The sequence below is a fragment of the Cynoglossus semilaevis genome, chromosome 10, assembly GCF_000523025.1.
Source record: "Cynoglossus semilaevis isolate Cse_v1.0 chromosome 10, Cse_v1.0, whole genome shotgun sequence".
Classification (NCBI taxonomy): domain Eukaryota; kingdom Metazoa; phylum Chordata; class Actinopteri; order Pleuronectiformes; family Cynoglossidae; genus Cynoglossus; species Cynoglossus semilaevis.
This window is the reverse complement of record NC_024316.1, coordinates 10,214,096-10,234,957: the sequence shown is the minus strand read 5'-3', so window position 1 is coordinate 10,234,957 and position 20,862 is coordinate 10,214,096. Positions and strand designations below refer to the sequence as shown.

Below are 20,862 nucleotides of genomic sequence, written 5' to 3'. Positions count from 1 at the left end.
GATTTTTAGAGGGAAGTGTTTGTGTCAAGCAATTACTTTGTGGTCATTTGTTTGAAATCCATTACACATTTGTCAATAGTGTGGGGTATTTAATCACACTGAAAGATTTATAATGACAGCATCATAGGTTCTATCTGCCAATCGCAAGATGGCGACGGCTTGACGTATTCTGGGCTGCCGTACGGCGTCGAACGCCACTTGAATCACGACACAGTCCTGTCCCAAAAAAAACAAGACCCGGGCGGTGTCCCAAATACAAAACGACACAACAGATTCAGATTAACCGACGTCACTCAATGGGTACCGCCCTTGTGAAGCCGTCAACCGTTATTTGGTGTCGCAACACTTTCACGTTGTAGCACAGACAGACACGTTGGGTGTACTTGTGGCTGTTGGCAGCTGATATGGACTTCATTAAGGATGGATGGTTCACTGAATTCTGCACTTTATGGCCGGGGCAAGCCATGAGCCTACAAGTAGAAGAAATCCTCTACCACAAGAAGTCAAAGTATCAAGATGTTATGGTTTTCAAAAGGTAATGTACTTTGGACAGCAACATAACGCTAAGGTTGTTAGCCATTAGCAGTTTAGGAGCATGGAGCTCGGGGAGAAGTGTCTCTTGGGTTTGTAACCTTATGTTAGTTATTTCATTGACTTTGTTCTGTGCACTACGTCACCAATGACACTGTATTCTGTTGTGGGTGGTGTTTTTGTGATGTAGGTAGGGAAGTTGAAAATTACAGTACATTATGACCGAGAGTGGTCTAAGTAATCACTGATTATCTCAAACCCATAGTCCAGATAGTACAGAATCTCTGTTGGTCAATGTAATAGAAGTTTGTTGACACTTCAGTTTGTATGGACACAGAGTTATTAATTTGTTACGACAATTTTACTGGTGTTCACCTATTCATGTTGATCATATAGTGCGGTTTTGATTTTGGGTTTAATTAAAACCCTTCAAATAAACCAAAATCAACGCAGTAATAAAGGAGCTATTTCCTACTTAATACTTGTGCTTTTTTAGGCATTTTTTACACACTTAACAAATTCAAATGATCACACCCTGCATCACCCAAAAAAAATCTATTTTTAATGTTACCCATCAACCCTTCTGCTTTGCTTTGTAAGTCAGACATGAAGTGTAGACACCTTGTGTTAAAATATAGTAGATCCAAAATAAACAAGCCATTGTTCATTAAGAAGTTGAACACACAGTTTACTGAAATGTAAACATTGTGCTCAGGTTCCAAACTAGTTGGTTTGGAACTGAATTTTAATACTTTTCTAATCCTCTTAAAAGCAGTTCCCATAAAATGTTCTTCTGTGACAATTTTTGTTTTAGTAAAACCTATGGAAATGTACTGATACTCGATGGAGTGATCCAGTGCACAGAGAGAGATGAGTTTGCTTATCAAGAGATGATCGCCAACCTTCCACTTTGCAGCCATCCTTGTCCTAAAAAGGTATGAATCGGATTTGTCCCAGAAAAAAATGATTTTAATATCCTTTGTGGTACAAGTTGAAACTGACTTTTTTTTTTTTTTTTTTTTTAGGTTCTGATTATTGGTGGTGGAGATGGTGGTGTGCTAAGAGAAGTGGTGAAGAATCCGCTGGTGGAGTCAGTGGTTCAGTGTGAGATAGATGAGGTAGGAATAGATGCAAAGAGTTTGTTGTAATATACAACAACATAAACAGGTTTTCTTGTGCACTGAACTTTTTTTTCTTCAGTTATTTGTATCGTTTTGTATTCAAATTTTTGGTTGTGTTCACCCTAGTATTTACAGTCGATTCTTCATTGAAAAGCCTGCTCTCATCAGTGTTGTTGTTGTTGTCTTATGTGTAGGATGTGATTAATGTATCAAAGAAGTTCCTCCCAGGGATGGCCCAGGGTTTCTTCAGTCCAAAGCTGACCCTTCATGTTGGAGATGGCTTCGAATTTATGAAGCAGAACCAGGACGCATTTGACGTCATTATTACAGATTCCTCAGATCCAGTTGGTGAGAGCCACTGCAATACTGTTGTCACATCTCACTTTGTGGGCTGTTCTACAGACACTTTTTACCATCACCTTGTGTTGTGTTCCAGGACCAGCTGAGAGTTTGTTTAAGGAGTCTTATTATCAGTTAATGAAGGCAGCCTTGCGGGCGGGTGGAATTCTTTGTTCCCAGGGTAAGACTGTGTTTGAGTCTGGTGAAACTTAACAAACCTGTTCAGCCTCAAATCAAGTTGACATGTTTATTTTGCTTCGGTCTTTTTGCCAGGAGAGTGTCAGTGGCTGCATTTGGAGCTAATAAAGGAAATGCAGACTTTCTGCAAGACGTTGTTTCCAGTGGTGGACTACGCCTACAGCACCGTCCCTACATATCCTAGTGGTCAAATTGGATACATGCTCTGCAGTAAAAATTCTGTATGTCCGTGTTTCTGTTGCTCTATTCACCATCCACAATCGTCATCTCTCCACCCACTGGCTTTGAAATGGCTGACAGGCTGCTTTCTTATGTTTTATTAGGAAACAAACTTCAGGGAACCAGTACAAAACTTTACAAATGAAGAAATTGCAAATATGAACCTGAAATACTACAACCCCGAAATTCATAAAGCAGCATTTATCCTTCCAGAGTTTGCAAGAAAGGTACGATGTTTACAAACAACTTTTTTATATTTATGCTGTGTGTATGTGTGTATATGTATGTATTTACATGTGTCAGTGGCTTTTAATTGATGCCTTTCGACTGTGTGCAGGTGCTTCGTGAAGCATGACCAGTGACAGGATGACCAGGTCCATCCTCAGCCTGACCCTCAGACCACAGATGGTCCAGCCCTCTTCTACAGCTCGCTCGCTCCCTGAACACGGTTCATCTCTGCAGCAGCAGCCACCTAAACACTCAGTTTGGTGGCTCCTGAAAACCAGTGTCTGCCACTCGCAGATATACAGTATAACATACAGAGGATGTCGAATGAAACATATCAGCATGTTTTTATGGTTTACAGGTCACATGTACAGAATTCTTTCAGAAAACGTTTTTGTTTTTCTCCACCATCTTAACTTTTACCAAGAGTCTTTACCTTGACTGTGCCAGTAGGAGAAACATTGCCGTCAAACCTGACCACACTCTGGAAATATTTTGTTAGCGGTCATTGTACATATCTGGTCGACGTGCAGTGTCACATGTTAGTACAGTATGTGCACACACTGCTTTTTATGTTAGTCATAGGAAATTATAGTATCCTTGTATTTTTTGAATATTGCTGTTTCCAGAATGGTTACATTATAAATCCTTTTTTAAACTATTGTAAGTGCTACAATTTCAAAAAGGAAAAATGACAACGTTAATTTATCAACGCAGCAAAATCACATGGCTTCATTTCATTGTTTTACCTGAGTTAAAATGGAGATATTAAAAGTCTAATTTGATTAAATGTCTCCCATCTTTACTTTACTCAATGACAAAGGACATATTGGTTCATATCCATGAATATCTAACATGATGTTGTATCAGATTGGACCACAGAGTACTGGATGAGATCCCAGGAAGGTCATTAAGATGTTTTTAAAAGTTCCAGGTTAAATAAGAGGTCTGTTGATTTGTGATGATTTAAATCCCCTAGTGTTTACTGTGGTGGTCTACTCTAATCACACATGTGAATTTATGAGTTGGAGTTGTGGACGTAGTGATGGTAGGGCCATTTATTATGGTTGGTCAGGCCACGGATCACATTACGTCATGTTCAAAATATAGTTCTTTTTATTCAAAACAACAAAAATGCATGCAATAATATAACAAAATGTCATTTCCATTATGACAAATTTAAATAAACACTCAAAACAAAAAATCCTTCCAAAGACAGATAACAGTCTCTTATGTATTTTTATTTCCATTCTTGTTGACCAAGAATTGTTACAGCTTAACTTGTTAGAAAAGAATAAAAATGAAAAGAGTAGGACTTTATTGTGATTCTGACTATACCAAACGGAAGTCCGTTGCAATTGGGAAACTTACTAGTTCCACATTATTTCGACATTTATCTGGCTTTACTCTCGGTGACTTTTCTGTTCTATACTCTCATTAATTTCGTACTAATTCAAAATTACAGAATTTTACAACAAAAGTCCCCCCTTACCTTTTCTACACATGGACCATTCCCACAGGAAGTTGCCGATAAACTTAATTGATACGGCTGGGAAAAATTTGCACTTCCTGCATCCAAAACAGAGATCAGTCATGTGGGTTCCTCAAGAGAAAGGTGAGAAAACAGAACACAACTACATATAAACAAACAAATAAACAAAAACTCAATAGAAAGTTTAAACCCAAACGTTACCATTAGTTTAAACCCCAATTCACACACCGGAGATCTTGTGACGCAGTATTTGGCCCACATTGAGAGTGGGAATGTTGCTGTACAAAGCAATCCATTTTAGTGCATTTCTTGCATATCGACACTAGATGGCAGCAGTTAATCTCTCAATGAATTAGTAAACGTGGCCAGTTGTAGAAGAACTGTTGGGTGCAGAAATCACTTTTTAAACACTTTAAAAAGTATTTCCACAACCCCCTCTTTGATTTTTATTTGGGGCGACGCGTAAGTGTTGTTGGGATAGTTCCGCTGTCATTAACAGGTGGAACCAGCTCTGTTCTGACTGACGTCACTCTGATGTCGTATGTGTTGGCGTCTGATTGTCCATATACCCTGTTTTAAAGCCATCTCAACAGTTGGCCAATTGTTAGCTGGTGTGAATTCGATGGTGCGATCCCGTTGTTAACTGTAAGCACCACAAATCCGTCGAAACATAACTAAAATGGTTCTTAATTATGTGGACCAAACAACTGGTTCGTTTTTTAATTTGATTAAAATATTTTGTATTCTGAAAGCAGTTTTGATTCTAACAACCCTGAAAACAAATGATGTATGATACAAAATGAGCTGCTATCAACCCCCACTGTTTTTTAATAGATTTTTAATTAGAGTTGGAGTAAAGTTTAGAAATTACATTTAGTGTTAAAAAAGAAGAGCAAAGCTATTTAGAAAAACAAGAAAAAGTCTCACATTAGCTGCAACAGTAGGCACTGAATAACCTTCATCAACATTTGGACATGACTGAGGGCAAACATTATGGGGTGTTAGTGAATGTTTAGTTGTAATGTGTGTGTTAACTGCTAAATCCAAACAGTTAAATGTGAGTTAATTTTACACCAGCACCTGTTAACAATAAACAGTCCTCTAATCACAGGGTTGGTGTTTGGGTTTAATCCAAAAAGCAGATATAAATCTGTTTAATTCATTTAACTTAATGTGTCTTGTCAGAGTTGACCAAAATTAAATATCTGTCTGCTGAAGTCAATCATTTCTACAACATTTAGTGATGCTGTCTTTGCGTTTGACCATAAATCAAGGTGCTTATCAGACTCAACAACAAATGTCAAAAATGTTCATAAGTGAAATGACTGTCTATAGTCTGGTGCTGACAAGAACGACGATCATAGGCGAAATGGACTGGTGATGTCTTCATGATTTGGATGTGGCCATTTTGTGTCGTATACTGTGGTAGGACGAGAGTGTTTTTGCGTTTATGTGACACTGTTGATGAGTTGTGGAATGTATGTCCCACAATCTTTAGAAGAGGTCTGGTCAGGTTGTCTATCATAACTGCCAATCACTTCACTACATATAGATGTCAGAGCCTGGTTTCAGCCCGGTGACGTCTGCTGCAGATGTTTTGAATCATGCGAACACCTTCATCTCTCCTCCTCCTCCTCCTCCTCTTGTACGCTCATTTACACCCAACCCTCCAAAATACACATACACCGACACTCTCCACCCTTCCATCATACACCCACCACCATCTACGTCAGGAGACCGGGGGAGAGGCATATAAAAGAGTGAGGGACTTTGGAGGAAGAAGAGAAGAAACAACCTGTGACCCAGTGCCATCTTCTCCACTGCACTTTCTCCACCGCCCTCCTCTGGATCTCTGACCGGTGTGAGCTGCACAGACCTTTGCTCCTTCCTCTTCTGACTCTCCTCCTGGTCCCTGTGACTCCTGCTCTGGTTGGTCACCTGCTCTCCTGCCACAGCATGCAGCTCCTGGTGATGTTAGCAGCTCTCATGGGGGTTGTGTTCAGTGTTCGAGCAGCGGCTCTGCTCCCTGTGGACGACAGGAGCCCCATGCATGTGAGCAGGGTAAGAAAATTCCAATTGTTCACTAAGAAAATTCATCTTTTTAGTTTTTGTTTGCTATAGTTTTGTGGACTTTTTTAAATCTAAGATTTCCTCCATAATTAAAGTTTTGTTTTGTGTGTTTTTTGTGCATTTTTGTGAGTTTAATTTTGCAGACCTATCTTTTAAAAAAGAAGAAGGAAAAACAACTAGTTTTCTTTTTAATAAACTTCCACCTCTTTAACAGGAGCTGAGCAAAGAACGCAAGGAACTGATCCTGAAGCTGGTGTCCGGGTTGCTGGACGGATCTCTGGAGACCAACATGCTGCCCGAAGAAGCAGTGTCTGTGGATCTGGAGGAGCCGCTGGAGCCTCGTCTGGAGGAGAGGGCAGTCTACAACAGGTTATCACTGCCTCAGCGTGACCGCAAAGCCCCCTGTAAGAACTTCTTCTGGAAAACTTTCACCTCCTGCTAACAGCGTCCACCTCCCGTCCACTTCAACTCTGTCCACTTGATGTGCTCCTTCTCTCTTTGCACCATATGAACTGTAGTTGGCCTCGACTTTACAAATTATCTGCGTCGAGACATGCGGCATTTGATGGACTTCACCGAGACAGTGTGTCTGTGTGAACATTATTTATCTGTTTATGTACAAAAATGTATGTATTTAAGTATGTAACATTTTATTTAAGGCTCCAAAATAAAGCATGGATATAATGATTGGGATGGTAGTAACTGTTAATGGCGTTATCCAAGATTTCATGCGAGAGTTACAGCTGCTTTTAATAAAAAAAAATATTATTTTTGCACCAATCACTGCACTAAAAATGTCAAACTGCTATATTGTTTGCTGATATTACACAAAAAGTAATGATAGCAAAACCTGTTGTAAAGGAGATGGCTTTATTTTTCTTATTTATAGCACCGTTCTTTAGGGCTAGCATCGCATATAGTTCAATTTATGTATTAATATTCTGTCTTGTATTTGTTTCAAATAAAGAAATGCGAGACAAAAACGAGGTTTGCCTTAGATTGTATTTAGCAGTGCATTCATTTAAAACAAAAAATAAAATTATAGTTAGAATGCTAGTAGTATATTTTAATATTTCAAAAATTAATATAAGTATATTAAACCTCAGCAGACAGTGGCAGTCTGTAGTGTTAAATGATTGCAGCTGTGTGTTTTATTAGTTTCCAGACTCCGGTCCTTATTAATTCCTGGTCACAGACGGAGGGAGTTTCTTCAGTGACTTATTACAGGTTGTTAAATCTGTCGATGACAAAAAGATAAAGTAGAGGCTTCTGTCTTCACAGGATGCTGATCTCCGCAGTGCAGGTGGACGATAAATGTAAAAACACTTTTATAATGACAGGTATGAAGACAAATGTGTGTCAAAAGAATACATACGGCGTTCGTGTGGAGATAATGAAGCGTTCCCAATGTGACCCAATCAACCCAGTTTCTGATTCTCGTAGCAAACAAGAGCCTGCAGTGGCTTCTGGGTAATTCTGTTGTCAATCAGTCACATTGCAATTACCACATGATCTCGTTGCCTTCCCTCCATGTGTGACGATGTGACATTAGTTATTTTAAATCGCTTACTGATGCAGAATGTGGACGAGGTGGGGGAAGGCGGGGGACGTGGGGGAGTCAAATATTCACTCCCACTCCACAGTCACTAACAGATTGATTTTCATATTATAAATTACCAACAGGGAAGATTTTTAACCTTTTAACATTTAAATTATTTATTTTTAATGTTTGGTGATGATAAATGAACAGCAGCTGTTGATGAAGATCCATGAGAGCTGTAGTTATCATTTAACCAGGATTTATTCTGCTATGAGTGAACGCAGCTCATCAGTATGAAACAAACTCTTACAAGTATAATTTCATCCTCTATACAAGCTCAAAATATCATTACAAGAGCAACGCACCACAAGCCAGAGTGGTTAAGAAAGTGGACTTGGGTCCGAAAGGTTTCAGGTTCGAGTCCACCAGCTGCCAAGTTACCACTGAGGTGCTCTGAGCATGGCACCGTCCACACACACTGCTCCCCGGGCGTTTAAGCTGTCCCCTGTTCACTTTGGTGATGGGTTAAAAACTGAGGTCACATTTGGTTGTGTGTAGTAGTGTGTTGTAGTAGTTCACTTTCCCTTTCTTTCCTTTTCCCCACAATCTTCAAAAATAATCTCCAAATCACAGGCTGTTAGAGATGAAAAATAAGTTCACCATATGTTGGATTTCTCGTACTGCAGTACATTTATGCAACTGTTTTGGTTTTTTTTTTACATACAGCAAAACCTGGCAGTTTTGTTCCTCGTAAGATGCTCTATGAGGGACACATGAAGAAGAAATTCCAATTCCTACCACTGCAGGAGGAGGACACGAACTGTGACCTTTAAGCAGACAGCCTTAGGAAGGAACAGGACAGAACAAGAGTTGGATGTGTTGGTGAGTTTGTTTTGGGTAAGTCATGAGTTAATATTCAGGTTTGATTAATACAATAGTGTATTGTAAGCTTGTTGTTCTGCACTAGTAATGATATTTTGAGCAGCAGAATAAAAGCTCACAAATACAGTTTAGTTAATATTTTTAAGAGGTTGCTATGTAACAACATTGCTGTGTGTTCAAACAACTGTAGTTGATTTAAAGAATGTTTTCATCTCGTTTGTTTTATTTACTTCTCAGATTTATAAAATGCACCGCCTGCAAATTCTACAATAAGCAGCAACAACAAATGAACTACCAGAGTAGATAAACGACCCAATCAATGAGGTAGAACCCTAAGACAGTTCATCGCTTGAATTGAATGAACAGCAGGTGATGATAAATGTGCTTATTTCATAGATGCCAAAAGTTAACAGCACACATGTGATCGCAGATTAAAGATAAGAGTATTAAAGACCAAAATAATTCTTTTTCTGTTGAGTCTGTTCAAGACAGTGGAGGAGAACAGGTTTTCAGTGATGGATAATAGATTTAAATGAAAAAGACAATGTTAAATCTCCTGGGAAAACACAACTTGATGAGTTTCACAAATGTATTTCCTCTGTAATTACGTGGCTTTCTGTAGTGTTGATTTAGAATGAAACGGTCTTCTGTGGTTTCACTAATCATTCTTCCTCTGGCTACATGGTGAAATAATAAGAATCTTATTGAAATATGATGCGTTCAGGTTTTGTAACCTTGAACAACCTGATTGCTTTGCGCTCCTATTAAAGAATAAAAAGTCAAAAACACATGCTCTGGTCCCACACTGCATTTGGTGCCAATCAGTATGTCATGCTGTTCTGTTAACACAGAGGATTCAGGGTCAGTAGACACTGTCCACTCTGACTTCAGGCCCCTGCAAATGAGCGGGAAAGACGAGCAACATCAAAGCTAATGCCTGGAAGCAGAGCATTTTATTAACTTTTCTTTTGATCTGAAGGAGGAAGGAAAGAAGGCGCTCAGCCCCTGACTGTGAAATTCAAATTTAAATGTGACTTTTGTTGGTGTGTGTCATACAGGCATAACAATCATCTTCAAAGTAAGTCAAAAACTTTATAGCAGGTGAATGTTTTCAGAGGTGCACGGATGTTGAGTGGTTCGTGTTTCCAGTTGGTAACTGATGGCATTTCTGAACTGGCATGTTCTCCTTGTGTGTGTGTGTGTGTGTGTGTATGTGTGTGTGTGTGTGTGTGTGTTTTCCAGCATAAAATCATTCAGGACTGTTTGGGTGTTCATGCAGTAGTTGTTACCTTAAACCTGTCCTTTACTGCGTAGTAATATTCTGTGGATATATTTCGGCGTCTGTTTATCTGGGATGGATCATCACCGGTTCTTTTGGAGTAATTTAAAAAACAAATAAAGGCACAAAAATGAAGAACAAACTACAACAAACCGTATTCTGAGCCCCCAAAGTATTATAAAACATGTAGTTAAAAAAAGAGTACACGACCCAGGGGTTGTGTTTCCTCTGTCACGACGTCTGTGTCAGTGTGAAATTAACGTCTGACAACGTCAGCTCCTGCGTGTGCTGTGTCATCCCCGCTGACTGTCCCTGTCTTTGTTTCACAGATGCCACACTTCGTTTTCATCCTGCACTAGTGAAAATGTACAACTGGTCAACATCAAACGGTCGCCCCTAACTTTTCCTTGATCAGAGAAGACAGGGCGAATTAACACTCAGGGCTGAGCTGCGGCTTCTCAGAGAGGTGTTAATAGGCAGGTTGTGTTGTGGTTCCCCGCTGAAGGAACAAAGGCTGTGAATGAGAATATACATGCCTGACATTTCAAAAATATTTCTTGTTCACTCCTTTTTTGTGTAGTGTAGCATGGGGTTGAGACTTATTTCTTGCTGCCTTGTTCTGTTTCTTAAGCCGTGACTTGGGAGCCGTACAGTGGCACATAGAGCACTTGTCTTTAGAGCAAGAAGGTCACTGGTGTGTGTGTGTGTGTGTGTGTTTTCTCCAGGTGCTGCCGTTTCATCCTTTAGCCAAATAAATCATGCTCGTCAGGAAATGAGGTTGATCGAAGGTGGTGAATGTGAGTGTTAATGGTTGTCGTGTCTGTATATGGCCCTCAGATGGACAAGTAGTCAGAGTAATGATGGATCAAAACACACACGGGCACCATTATTTATTTGATTAATCAGCGGATGTAAATGTTTTGCCCCACAATCCCAGATGAATTCTAAATACATTTATTTCCACTTAATTATTCGGACCACCGTGGACCCTGTGCCTGCAGCAGCTTATCTGTCTCTGTCAGCCTCTGTTACCTGTTGGTGACATTTCAGACCAAAGCTCGGAATAAACAACCTTCCAGGACAAAAATAAATAAAAAAAGCAGGTTAAAGGATTGGGTTGCCAGGTTGAATTTGGCCCTTTCAGGACTGTGGTCAGTCGAACAGGCACCAAAGCACCCCTGTTCCCTGGTTGCCCGTCTACAGTGTTAATCACTGCAGTGGTTCATGGATGTGTTTCACACAGACAGTAACTTCTTCGTGGGAGTTAATAGAACTTGCCAAAGCGTTTGAAGTAAAATAAAGTATACTTCCTGTGCTAACTAGTTGGGGAGTTTTAACGCTGTACGTTGGAATGATGGAATAAGGCTTTCTTTACAAATTTATATAAGATGGTGATATAACGAAGCGCCGTAGGACGAGGACATCGCTAACTGAGGACTTGACCTGTATTATTGTCGGTGGCTGGCGGCCATGGCTATGACTTCCCCCTGGCATTGCAATAATATAATAGTGTTGGTGTCAGTTGATGGTAACACCCTTTTTAGAAGCTGCCATTGAGTTAATATCATAACAAGAAACGCTATGTATAAGACCAGACCACTTTCAATTTTGACATCCAACTGTTTTAGATTTTATGGTTTTAAAAAAGCAGCATCATTATAAAGATGGCGTCCTCAACAGAAAACTGGGGAATTGACAGAGCCAAGCATTTTACTACACACACAACCCAGCCTCGGAATGGCCTCTGATGGACTTCTCCCAAAGAGGTCTCCTATTTTGGAGCACAGTCAGGATTAGAAAATTACCCCACACGCCGCCCCCTGGTGCTACAATGATGCCTAATGATGCCTAATGATGCCTAATGGCTTATTCAGCTTATCTGTGGCTGCACTAAGAGCGGATCGTTATAGGGGACCCAGTGCTGAAGTGGTGGCACAGAAAATGAGCTGTCACCAGCCAGAGAACGGGAATCAACCCTTTCAACCTGGTCAGTACTGTGACCTCTGTTTGTGGAAGCCACCATTCTGAGAGGATGGGCGGGGCTGGTGGGGTCAATAATGATAAATGGTTAATTAAGAAGAATGGTTTAATCCAATGGGATTTGTTTTAACAACTTGTTGACCCTCTCAGTTGCTCTAATCTGTTAAGTTTTTTTCACTGTAGGACCAAATGTTTTTTTTTTTCTTATTTAATTTATTTTGTCTTAGTCTAATTGTTGACCATAATATGATCTAACCATCTAGACATGTGATCTTAAGTCCAGTCTCTGCCCATGCAGATGCTTCAACCTTCATCGTAGTAAATCAGTCTAACAGGGATCAGCTGGCTATATTCTTATCAATGCTCGCTGATCAAAACGTTGGGATCGCCGTGTATCCTTGTCCAGGTCGACTCACTAAAGCTGTATTTCTGCAGAGAGACACTTTGAGTGAAATGAAGCTACAGACCTGAGATGCAGCGTCTGTGCTGCACGTCGTTGTACTTCCCTGAAAAGGATGTAAAGATTAATTGTCTTCTTGCACCGTTGACCAGATGAAAAACTCCCCGCGATGACAAGTAATCTCATCACGTCCTCTGTTTTGTCTGCCTTAGTGGGATCTGTTAGCATCAGCATGGGGATAGCAGTCACAGTCCACGCCTGCAGGGTTACCTTAGCATCAGTAACTGACAGTGCACTCACACTAGTTCCAGTTTTTCTGTTCCGCACAGAAGTCACAATCCTGTTCATGTGGGACCAGGTGTTCCGTGCTTCGACCAACTCTTCAAACCGTGCCGTAGCAGGAACGTCAGTTGTCAGTTGCCCTCACACTAGCCATAGAATCCAGACGGTAGGGAAACTGCAAAACATTTATTTTTAAGACAGATTTTGATTGTCTCAGTAAAAACCAGCAGTGATTTTTTTTTTCTTTTCAAAAGGCACAGCACTCCAATAATTATCCATCTGAATGTGTCAGACTCACCACTGGGAGACACTCGTGTTGATGGTGTCATTAGACGTAGGGGAGCGCAGGGAGGTAGAGAAGTACCGTAAGATAATATTGACCGCCTTGTTTAAGCACCACTGTGTCCTGCCTGGACGGGGCAATATAAAGGTATCTAATCACAAGGGACACGCTGCTGTGATTAGACAGCAGGACTGTCATTGTTTGCCTTAGCCTTTCACCTGTAATAGAGCTGTTGCCACAGCATCAGCTGAGGACCTGAAGTAATGTTATTTTCTCTGGGTGTATGGAGCTACTTATGACTATTTTCAGGCCAATTGGGCCCTTGTGGGATAGCAATACACCTGATTGCAGTTCCTCTAACAACACAAAATCCCTTTGTGTCAAATGAGCTGGCTGCAGCAGAAACACACACACACACACACACACACACACACTTCTCAGTGTTAGATACTGAGATCCTAAATGTCACAGCACCATTACGGGTGACAGCAACGGTTTCTGTGTATTAATGGTGAGTGAAGTCCTGGCTGCAGCCGACCAGACTTGAGCCATTACTCATATTGGAAATCCATGTTTACTGTTCAGACTGACCACCATTTTTCTCAAAGCTACGAGACTGGCAAATGCGTAATCGATTACACAGAAATACTACCTCATTAATGTCATTACTGCAGTTATTGAGTCACGGCGCGTCACCACGGGTGTATGATTTTATAACAGCAACATGAGCGTGACTGTGATGAGTGGATGTCGTCTGACAGGGTTGGCTAGTGGGCCGCTGCTGGTCAGTGGTGGCCGGTGCTTTCATACACATGATGTAAAGGATTGACAATGTGTCATGGCATGACACATCGACTCCACTACCAGGACTATTCCGGATTCTACCGGCCACCTGCAGGGGTCTCCCACGTCTCCAGAGAAGAACACAGCAGCCTGTGAATGTAGAGCTTTTGTCTGTCGTTAGCGAATAGGAGAAATACGTTTGTGTAATTGGCATATTACCTGGCACTTGTACAATCTTATTAGTCCTGAGTCTGAAATGTTTTAGAGGGTTTTGAGGCAATAATTCCAACAGTTGTTGATCATTGCGAAGCCAATCAGCTGCTTTATGTCTGTCAGGAAATGCTACAGAGCAGCTGGATCATAGTGAAGGGCAGATTCAGGGCTGAGAGCAGCATCTGTGTAACATTTCTTACCATTGTCTCCCCCACACTGATGTCACTGACTGCTCTGGAAGTGAATTGCTGCAGCCGGTGCCTGTTTGAATTACCAAGGAAAGGACCGATTTTGTTATGTGTAAAGAGGAGCCGTGCCAAGGCAAATTGGAAAAGTAATGGCCATGACGTCAGCGCTGAAATGCGGCACAAAGAGGTTCAACATTGATTCATCAGCAGCCATTTCTGATCATTAGCTTCAGAGAACGTTCAGAGCCAGGGTTAATAATGACTTTTGCACCGAGCACCTGGGATGTTCGAGTTTGAAACACTTCGTGTGAGGGTGCCAAAGCTCTGGTACAATTGTGCAGCTTTTCCATTGTTCCACAAATGGGTCTGAACATGTACTGTTTAGAAAAAGTAAGGCTGTCAAACAATTCAAATTTGTATAGCTGTAGATGAATTATCTGTTGTGATTAATCTAGATAATAAAACATTTTTGAATATGATTATAGGATATTTCCAGAACGGAAAGACAGATAACAGCGAGCAGTTGTTATTCATGTCTAATCCAAATGATGGAATTACTAATATAGAAAATGTTACGAAAAAAATATATAAAAGTATAACTCAAAATGTTGGTGGATTTAAGTCATTACTGTCTTAAGTAATTAATCTTGGTGGAATATATATATATATATATATATATATAGACATATATATATATATATGTATATATATATATATATATGCGCTAAATTGTGTTAACATTATTTAAATCAGATTGACCTTTACAAATCATTAACGTGATTTACGTGATTTTTAAAAAAATTAAAAAAGACAAGCAACAGAACTCAAATGTTGTTTCTCTATTGTATTCATTAAAATTAAGTGGTTTCATAAATTTGTAAAAATCTGAATTTGAAATTCCAATCTATTTTAAATGACTGAACTATTGAGTCTGTGTAGTAACAATTCTTAGAAGCACAACGGGAACTGGAAATGAATTTACATCTGTGGTTGTCTTAATATTGGGATTAAATCCTGTTCCTTCACTTCAGGTGCAGACCAAGGTGTTTTCTGTGGTTTGCAGGTGTCGGGACTTTACATTTCAACTCTGAAAGTTGTCGTATTTATTGTTCACAGATCAGCTATACGCAATCAAAGTCAGGAAACATGGGCTTTTCTTAACCTGGTATTGGCTGCAGGTAGTGAGCTGTTGAAGTACAGTGGATGAGCAAATTCCAGTGGATTAACTCTGCATTGTTTCTCTGTGTTCAGCTCAAGTGACACAGGCGAACTTACCCAAGTCCTTAATTACAGTTTACTGCACGTGGGTGGTTGAGACTGCTGTGATTGCACAGCCAGTACGGAGGAAAAATAGCAGCTTTGTGAGAATGGAGGAGGTTGTCATAGTGAGGCTCCATCTACAGATACACCAGCAGCAGCACCGCGTCTGTTTACAGCACAGGGTGTTCACAGCGATTAGGGGGAATGTTGGGTTTGTGGCTCTGCTTCTCCAGACCGGGGAGAAATCTCAGTGTGTTCTTACTGTTCACCACGCTCATGTCTCATCAGTGTGTTCTTTATTTTGTTCTTTGTTCAGGAAGCTCTTCATTACAGCAGACATGAGAAACAATGTTCATGTGAACATCGACGGTTTGATGATGTTCAAGTTGATAAGGTCTGCCACACAGGTGGCGCCACTCATTTTGTAGTTCCTCTGGAGCTCAAACCCAGGACCTTCTGTGTGTAAGGCAGATGCGATAACCACTACATTATAGAACTACAAATATACAGTATTATACATTACAACATGTACAAATACTGTACTCTAACTACATCACAACTGTTGACAAAACACTGACAAAAGCAGCCATTCCCATTGAGCAAAAGAAATAAAATTAAAATTTAGTTTAGTTTCCTCACCATAATGCATTTAAAAATATATTTACATTGATGTGAAAACATGCAATAGCTCCATGCCCTGTTTTCAGCAGCAACTGTAATAGGCTAACCTGGCCTGACTGGCCGGCCTGCAGTCCAGTCCGTTCAAATCTTCAGGAACATACTGTAAATAAAAGATCTATTCAACTAGAAGACTTCAACACGGAACCCTGTTCTGCAACAAATGTTGCAGGTTCAAATTAAATGAAGTCTAACAAAGACATGCTGTAAAAAGCCTTTTCACTCTCATTTTGCCTTGTGAACAAAAGCAATTTTTAACCATGTTTTCACAATTTCAAAACCTTGAACTGCTGTGCTGGTTTTAATGAAAAAATCTTTCATAAAGACAAAGTTATCAGGTTTGGAGAATTGTGGTTTGAGATGTGAGAAGGAGCAATTGCTTATTGCTGCTGGTGCATTAAACTGGAACATAAATCTGGGAGGAGAATATGTGCGAATCAGACTTATACCCACTCACAGGTGCGAAAGAAAAGGTTGTGGCACCGTTTAGAAAGAGCAGCAGCAGAGAGGTCATTTGCAGAAGGCAAATTCACATGAATGTTTATGTGAATAATTATTATAATTTAATTCAGTCCCAGCCATTAGTGCTTTGTCATTAGCAAAAGAGAGGCTGGTTATTATATTCTTAATTATTGTACGGTAGTAGCTGACTGAAAGCCCCATCATTTGTGAATGACAGCAATAAACATGTTCCATCAGGACTGACGACATAAATTGTCAATACGCCCACGATAAAAGCATTCAGAATGAGGTCTGGCCTGACAACAATGGAAAACCATGGAATGAATGGATGGTAAAAATCAAAATTTGTAGTTAAATTCAGTAGAAAAACATTTTGGGAAACAGGGGGAATGTTGACTGCTTTTACCCCGGTGTAGAAATTAGGTTCACACAAAAGGGGCTCTGCTGGTAAAAGGGTGAAGTGTATTTGTATTTGTGCATTGTGTATTTTGGTAAGGGCTCAATTTAACAAGCCCGCTGCAGCACTGACGAGAGCAGACCCTGGAATAATTGGCGTCTGGTCTGATTAACATCACTGTCTCCAAGTTTTGTTGAACAGTGACGTGCGGTGCAGGTCACCGCGGTTTTAAAAATATTTTTTCTTTCAATTTTTTTATTCTCTCTATTGTGTATTTTTATTAAATTAAACGCAATATTTATTATCTTAAAATAAATCTAAAATAAATGAGGAAGAGGTTTCATTACTTTAACATTCAGCCTTCGGGAGTTAGGGATCGATAACAAACAGGTCATGTGACTCTCTAACTTTGTTTACCTGCAGCCAGGGTCACTCACCCTCTGAGCTACGAGTAAACTCACTCTTCCAGAAATATCAGGCGACTGTGAAGGCGACATGACCAGGTGAGTGTGTGTTAGCTTTAACAGCTAAAATATACACACTTTATTTCCAACATTCTTTGCTGTGGCCTTCAGGTGCTGCGTACTTGTCCTGTACTTTCTCCTCCTGCGCGGCTCTGTGTGTGTGGAACTCAGGGCGTTATACGGCAGCTTCACCTCACCCGACTTCCCCCAGCCGTACCCTGACCACCAGCACATGCAGTGGAACATCATCGTTCCAGACGGACACAGGGTCAAACTCTACTTCACACATTTCAGTGTGGAACCCTCGGACCAGTGTGAATACGACTACATTCAGGTTGGTGCAGGGGAAACAGGGGATTTTTTTTCCACTGTAAAACATTTGGAAAAAAAACAACTTGTGGCTTGTGGCAGGTTTTGGCAGAGGGAAATGAAACTTTGCGCTTCTGTGGTGAGGAGAACAAGAACCATGAAAGCACTCCGGGGAACACTATCATCCTGTCAGCCGGGAACCTGATGTCAGTGGTCTTTAGAAGCGACTACTCTAACGAGGGGCGATTTACAGGCTTCCGAGCATTTTACACCTCAGAAGGTGATGCATGTGCATGTGATCTGTTACCAGAGGGCAGAGAATGTTGTCCTCCGCCGTTATATTAGGGAAAACAAACCAGAAGAACTCCACAACAGAGAGACTGCACAGTCACGTTGTGACGCAGCTGAGAGAACCCTGCTCTCCGAGTGTTCTCTTTACCTTTTAAAACTATGGCACATGTGTCAAACAAAAAAGGTTATTTTATGTGGCCCACGAGAGCTTAACATGCAAGGAAATATTCTATTGTACAGAATCCATGCTCATGTCACTACTACTGGATTGGGTTAAATGCAGTGATCAAGTTCTACATGTGTACAATATGAGCACTGCAATTTTTTTTTCATTGAGGAAGAACTTTTAAAGTCTGTTTAAATTCATTATTTCACACAAAAACAGAAAGTTCTTTGCTAAAAGTGCACTGGAAAATTGAAAAAAAAAATGTTGTCGGCCTGAAACACTTATTTTATGCTTGTCAACTGAGAAGAACCTATTATGGACATTTTAGGTAATTAATAACATAGTTGTGTCAGACAATTTTTATGACCATTTCCTTTGACAATGTCTATGGATTTCAGCCTGGAGTTCTTCAGTGGCCATGCTCTCTGTGTTTAACAGGCTGAAGACAGTATGTTCACCACTGTAACACTCTGCTCAGTCTTTGTCTTTCTCCATGTCACAGACATTGATGAGTGTCTCTCTAAGGTGGATGGAGAGAAAGTGTGTGATCACTTTTGCCACAATTTCATTGGTGGGTACTACTGCAGCTGTAGGCAGGGATTCCATCTTCATGCCAACAACAGGTCATGTACAGGTAAGAGTTTCAAACACAAACGTAATGCAGGGGATCCTTGGTTCACGACGTCCTCGATCTACGGCATTCTGTGGTTACGCCCCCTATCTGTAAATCTTTAAGAATGTCTTGTTCTATTATTATGACGTTTGACCTTAAAACTCACCCACTAGTTTGTACAGCATCATTATGTGACACTATACACAGACAGTTTTATATGCCATATATTGGGTTTTACTATATTCACCTTCTGCATATTTGTTGTTTTTGGAACTTTTTGCCTTTGCCTAAAAACTGAAAAGGCATTCTGTTGCACAGAGCCCTTGATCTCTGCCAGCTGCTGCGATGCAGGGTTAATTACTGTGGATTCCTGAGGGAAAAGCAGCTTCACCATAGTGTTAAAAATTGATACCTGTGTGCAGCGCTAATAGTGAAGTGACACCAGGTAATTCATCACAATTACCACTTGATGTGCCTTAGATTATTATCCTGTGCCAAAAGAAAAGGCTGACAAAACAAATCATCCCGTGAATAGGCAAAAAAAAAAATAAAAATGATTGTCTGCCTCAGATTGTGCTAATTATATGAATTACTGCGACTCGGCCTCTCTGCAGTACTCGTTTGTTTTTGTCTGTAATAACATCTGCACATTTAGCAGGGCGCTAATCCAAACCTAAATGAATCCCATCATTAACGTAGACAGGATTTAACTCCAACTTTTTACAAATTGCCAGAATTTATGAAGCAGTCACCGCTACAAACTTTTCACACACAAAAAAAAAAATCAGTTTGCGTTGTAACAATTCAGACACAGCAGTGTGATTACAGTGTTTGTCCTTCATATAGGTCCCTGCCACAATCAGGTGTTGACCTCACCATCAGGGGTCCTGACCAGCCCCGGCTACCCTAACCCTTATCCACCCATGAGTCAGTGTGACCACACCATCCGTTTACCAGAGGGCCACAGAATATTCCTGGACTTCCTGTCACCCTTTGACATAGAGGGACACCCAAATGTCCCCTGTCCCTATGACATGTTGAAGGTTAGTCATGTACACAGTACACACACATGTTCAGGCAAACACAAGGAGATAATGAAAAAGCAATGTATTCCTGCTCATGCTCATGGAGGCAGTCTGTCACTGACTTGTCGTCCTGACCTGATATACTGTGTGGTCAATGTCTTTTCCAGCGTGTCTCACTTTAGGTCTTGACATCACTCAGTTTGACATGAGACAACACCAGTCCTTTCCTACCGTCCTTTTCTTTCTTTCTTCTAAGATTTCAACAGTGGGACAGGAGTATGGACCTTTCTGTGGATCGACCCCCCCAGCCCGCATTGACACCGGGAGCTACCAAGTTCACATTCAGTTCAGGTCTGACACAAGTGGGAAAAACAGAGGCTGGAAGATGAATTACACCAGTGCTAAAGCTGAGTCCCTCACTCTCTTTACATGAACACTGTTCTGTATGTGCTGTCGTACCACCTTAAAATATAATAGAATATGTATAATCTAGTCTTTAAACCTTAAAAATGAAAAGAATTTTCTTTTTATTGATGAACTTAAACTCTATTTCATAAACAACCATAATAAACTGTTCCTTCAGTACAGACTAGATCAGAGGTGGTTCATGGTTTAACATTTGACTGGCGTTCCGGTTTAGTATTGGTTGGATGTAGAATAATGGGTGAAATTATTTAAATAAAATGTACAAGAATAAACCTAAACTTTGGCACTTTTGATGTCTCCGCCATTTAGTAGCATCAACAGAAATTACGGTTGATTCATTGTAATGCATGAAAGATAAGGACTGACATCAGTCAGTTTGGCAGTCCGTATCTGGCCCACGGGTTTATTGACAAATTAAATTAAAATAGCACCTAGAACAGGTGTGGGCAAACTTTTTGACTCGTGGACCGCAATTGTCCTAAAATTTGACAGGGGGGCCGGGTCAGGAGCAGATAGATGTTCATGTGAACTAAGTCATGCATTAAGGATACAATGCTAAAATACTTTTATCATTTTATACGCCATCTATGGGGGAAATGTGGGTGTTGCAGTGAAAAGGCAGGAGTATAATGATAATATAAATACATTATATTTGGAAAACTTTGGTGGGACGGATTTAAAAAGCTGAATGGGCTGCATCCAACTTTTGTTTCCAACAAAATAGTTCCTGTTGTTATGCCTTGTTT

At 40.4% G+C, this 20,862-nt stretch overlaps 3 protein-coding genes across 4 annotated transcripts; all 3 read left to right on the top strand.

Moving 5' to 3' along the window:
• Positions 1-232: 232 nt before the first annotated feature.
• On the top strand, positions 233-3,418 carry srm (spermidine synthase). Its single transcript, XM_008318679.3, has 8 exons — positions 233-535; positions 1,346-1,466; positions 1,557-1,649; positions 1,847-2,000; positions 2,089-2,172; positions 2,265-2,410; positions 2,513-2,635; positions 2,746-3,418. Exons 1-8 carry the CDS (start codon positions 405-407, stop codon positions 2,761-2,763), a joined length of 870 nt encoding a protein of 289 aa, XP_008316901.1. The 5' UTR covers positions 233-404; the 3' UTR covers positions 2,764-3,418.
• A 713-nt stretch (positions 3,419-4,131) lies between these two features.
• Positions 4,132-6,886, top strand: sst6.1 (somatostatin family member 6.1). The gene is made up of 3 exons (XM_008318676.3): positions 4,132-4,248; positions 5,859-6,186; positions 6,410-6,886. The coding sequence occupies exons 2-3, from the start codon at positions 6,082-6,084 to the stop codon at positions 6,635-6,637; spliced, it is 333 nt and encodes a 110-aa protein (XP_008316898.1). The 5' UTR covers positions 4,132-4,248; positions 5,859-6,081; the 3' UTR covers positions 6,638-6,886.
• Positions 6,887-17,181: 10,295 nt separating this feature from the next.
• masp2 (MBL associated serine protease 2) lies at positions 17,182-20,402 on the top strand. Of its 2 annotated transcripts, none has more exons than XM_025058964.1 (6): positions 17,182-17,325; positions 17,398-17,620; positions 17,698-17,875; positions 18,555-18,686; positions 19,512-19,708; positions 19,947-20,402. In XM_025058964.1, the coding sequence occupies exons 1-6, from the start codon at positions 17,318-17,320 to the stop codon at positions 20,121-20,123; spliced, it is 915 nt and encodes a 304-aa protein (XP_024914732.1). In that variant the 5' UTR covers positions 17,182-17,317; the 3' UTR covers positions 20,124-20,402. The 2 variants fall into 2 exon arrangements, with proteins under 2 accessions (XP_024914732.1, XP_024914731.1); XM_025058963.1 differs by having other exon boundaries at positions 18,531-18,686.
• Positions 20,403-20,862: the final 460 nt, after the last annotated feature.

Coding starts and splice junctions, on each gene's coding strand:
- srm (XM_008318679.3), top strand. CDS start 405: ATGGACTTCATTAAGGATGGATGGTTCACTGAATTCTGCACTTTATGG. Junction 536..1,345: donor GATGTTATGGTTTTCAAAAG/GTAATGTACTTT, acceptor TTTTTGTTTTAG/TAAAACCTATGGAAATGTAC. Junction 2,173..2,264: donor TGGAATTCTTTGTTCCCAGG/GTAAGACTGTGT, acceptor TCTTTTTGCCAG/GAGAGTGTCAGTGGCTGCAT.
- masp2 (XM_025058963.1), top strand. Junction 17,621..17,697: donor GTGAATACGACTACATTCAG/GTTGGTGCAGGG, acceptor GGCTTGTGGCAG/GTTTTGGCAGAGGGAAATGA. Junction 18,687..19,511: donor CAACAACAGGTCATGTACAG/GTAAGAGTTTCA, acceptor TCCTTCATATAG/GTCCCTGCCACAATCAGGTG.
- sst6.1 (XM_008318676.3), top strand. CDS start 6,082: ATGCAGCTCCTGGTGATGTTAGCAGCTCTCATGGGGGTTGTGTTCAGT. Junction 6,187..6,409: donor GCCCCATGCATGTGAGCAGG/GTAAGAAAATTC, acceptor CCTCTTTAACAG/GAGCTGAGCAAAGAACGCAA.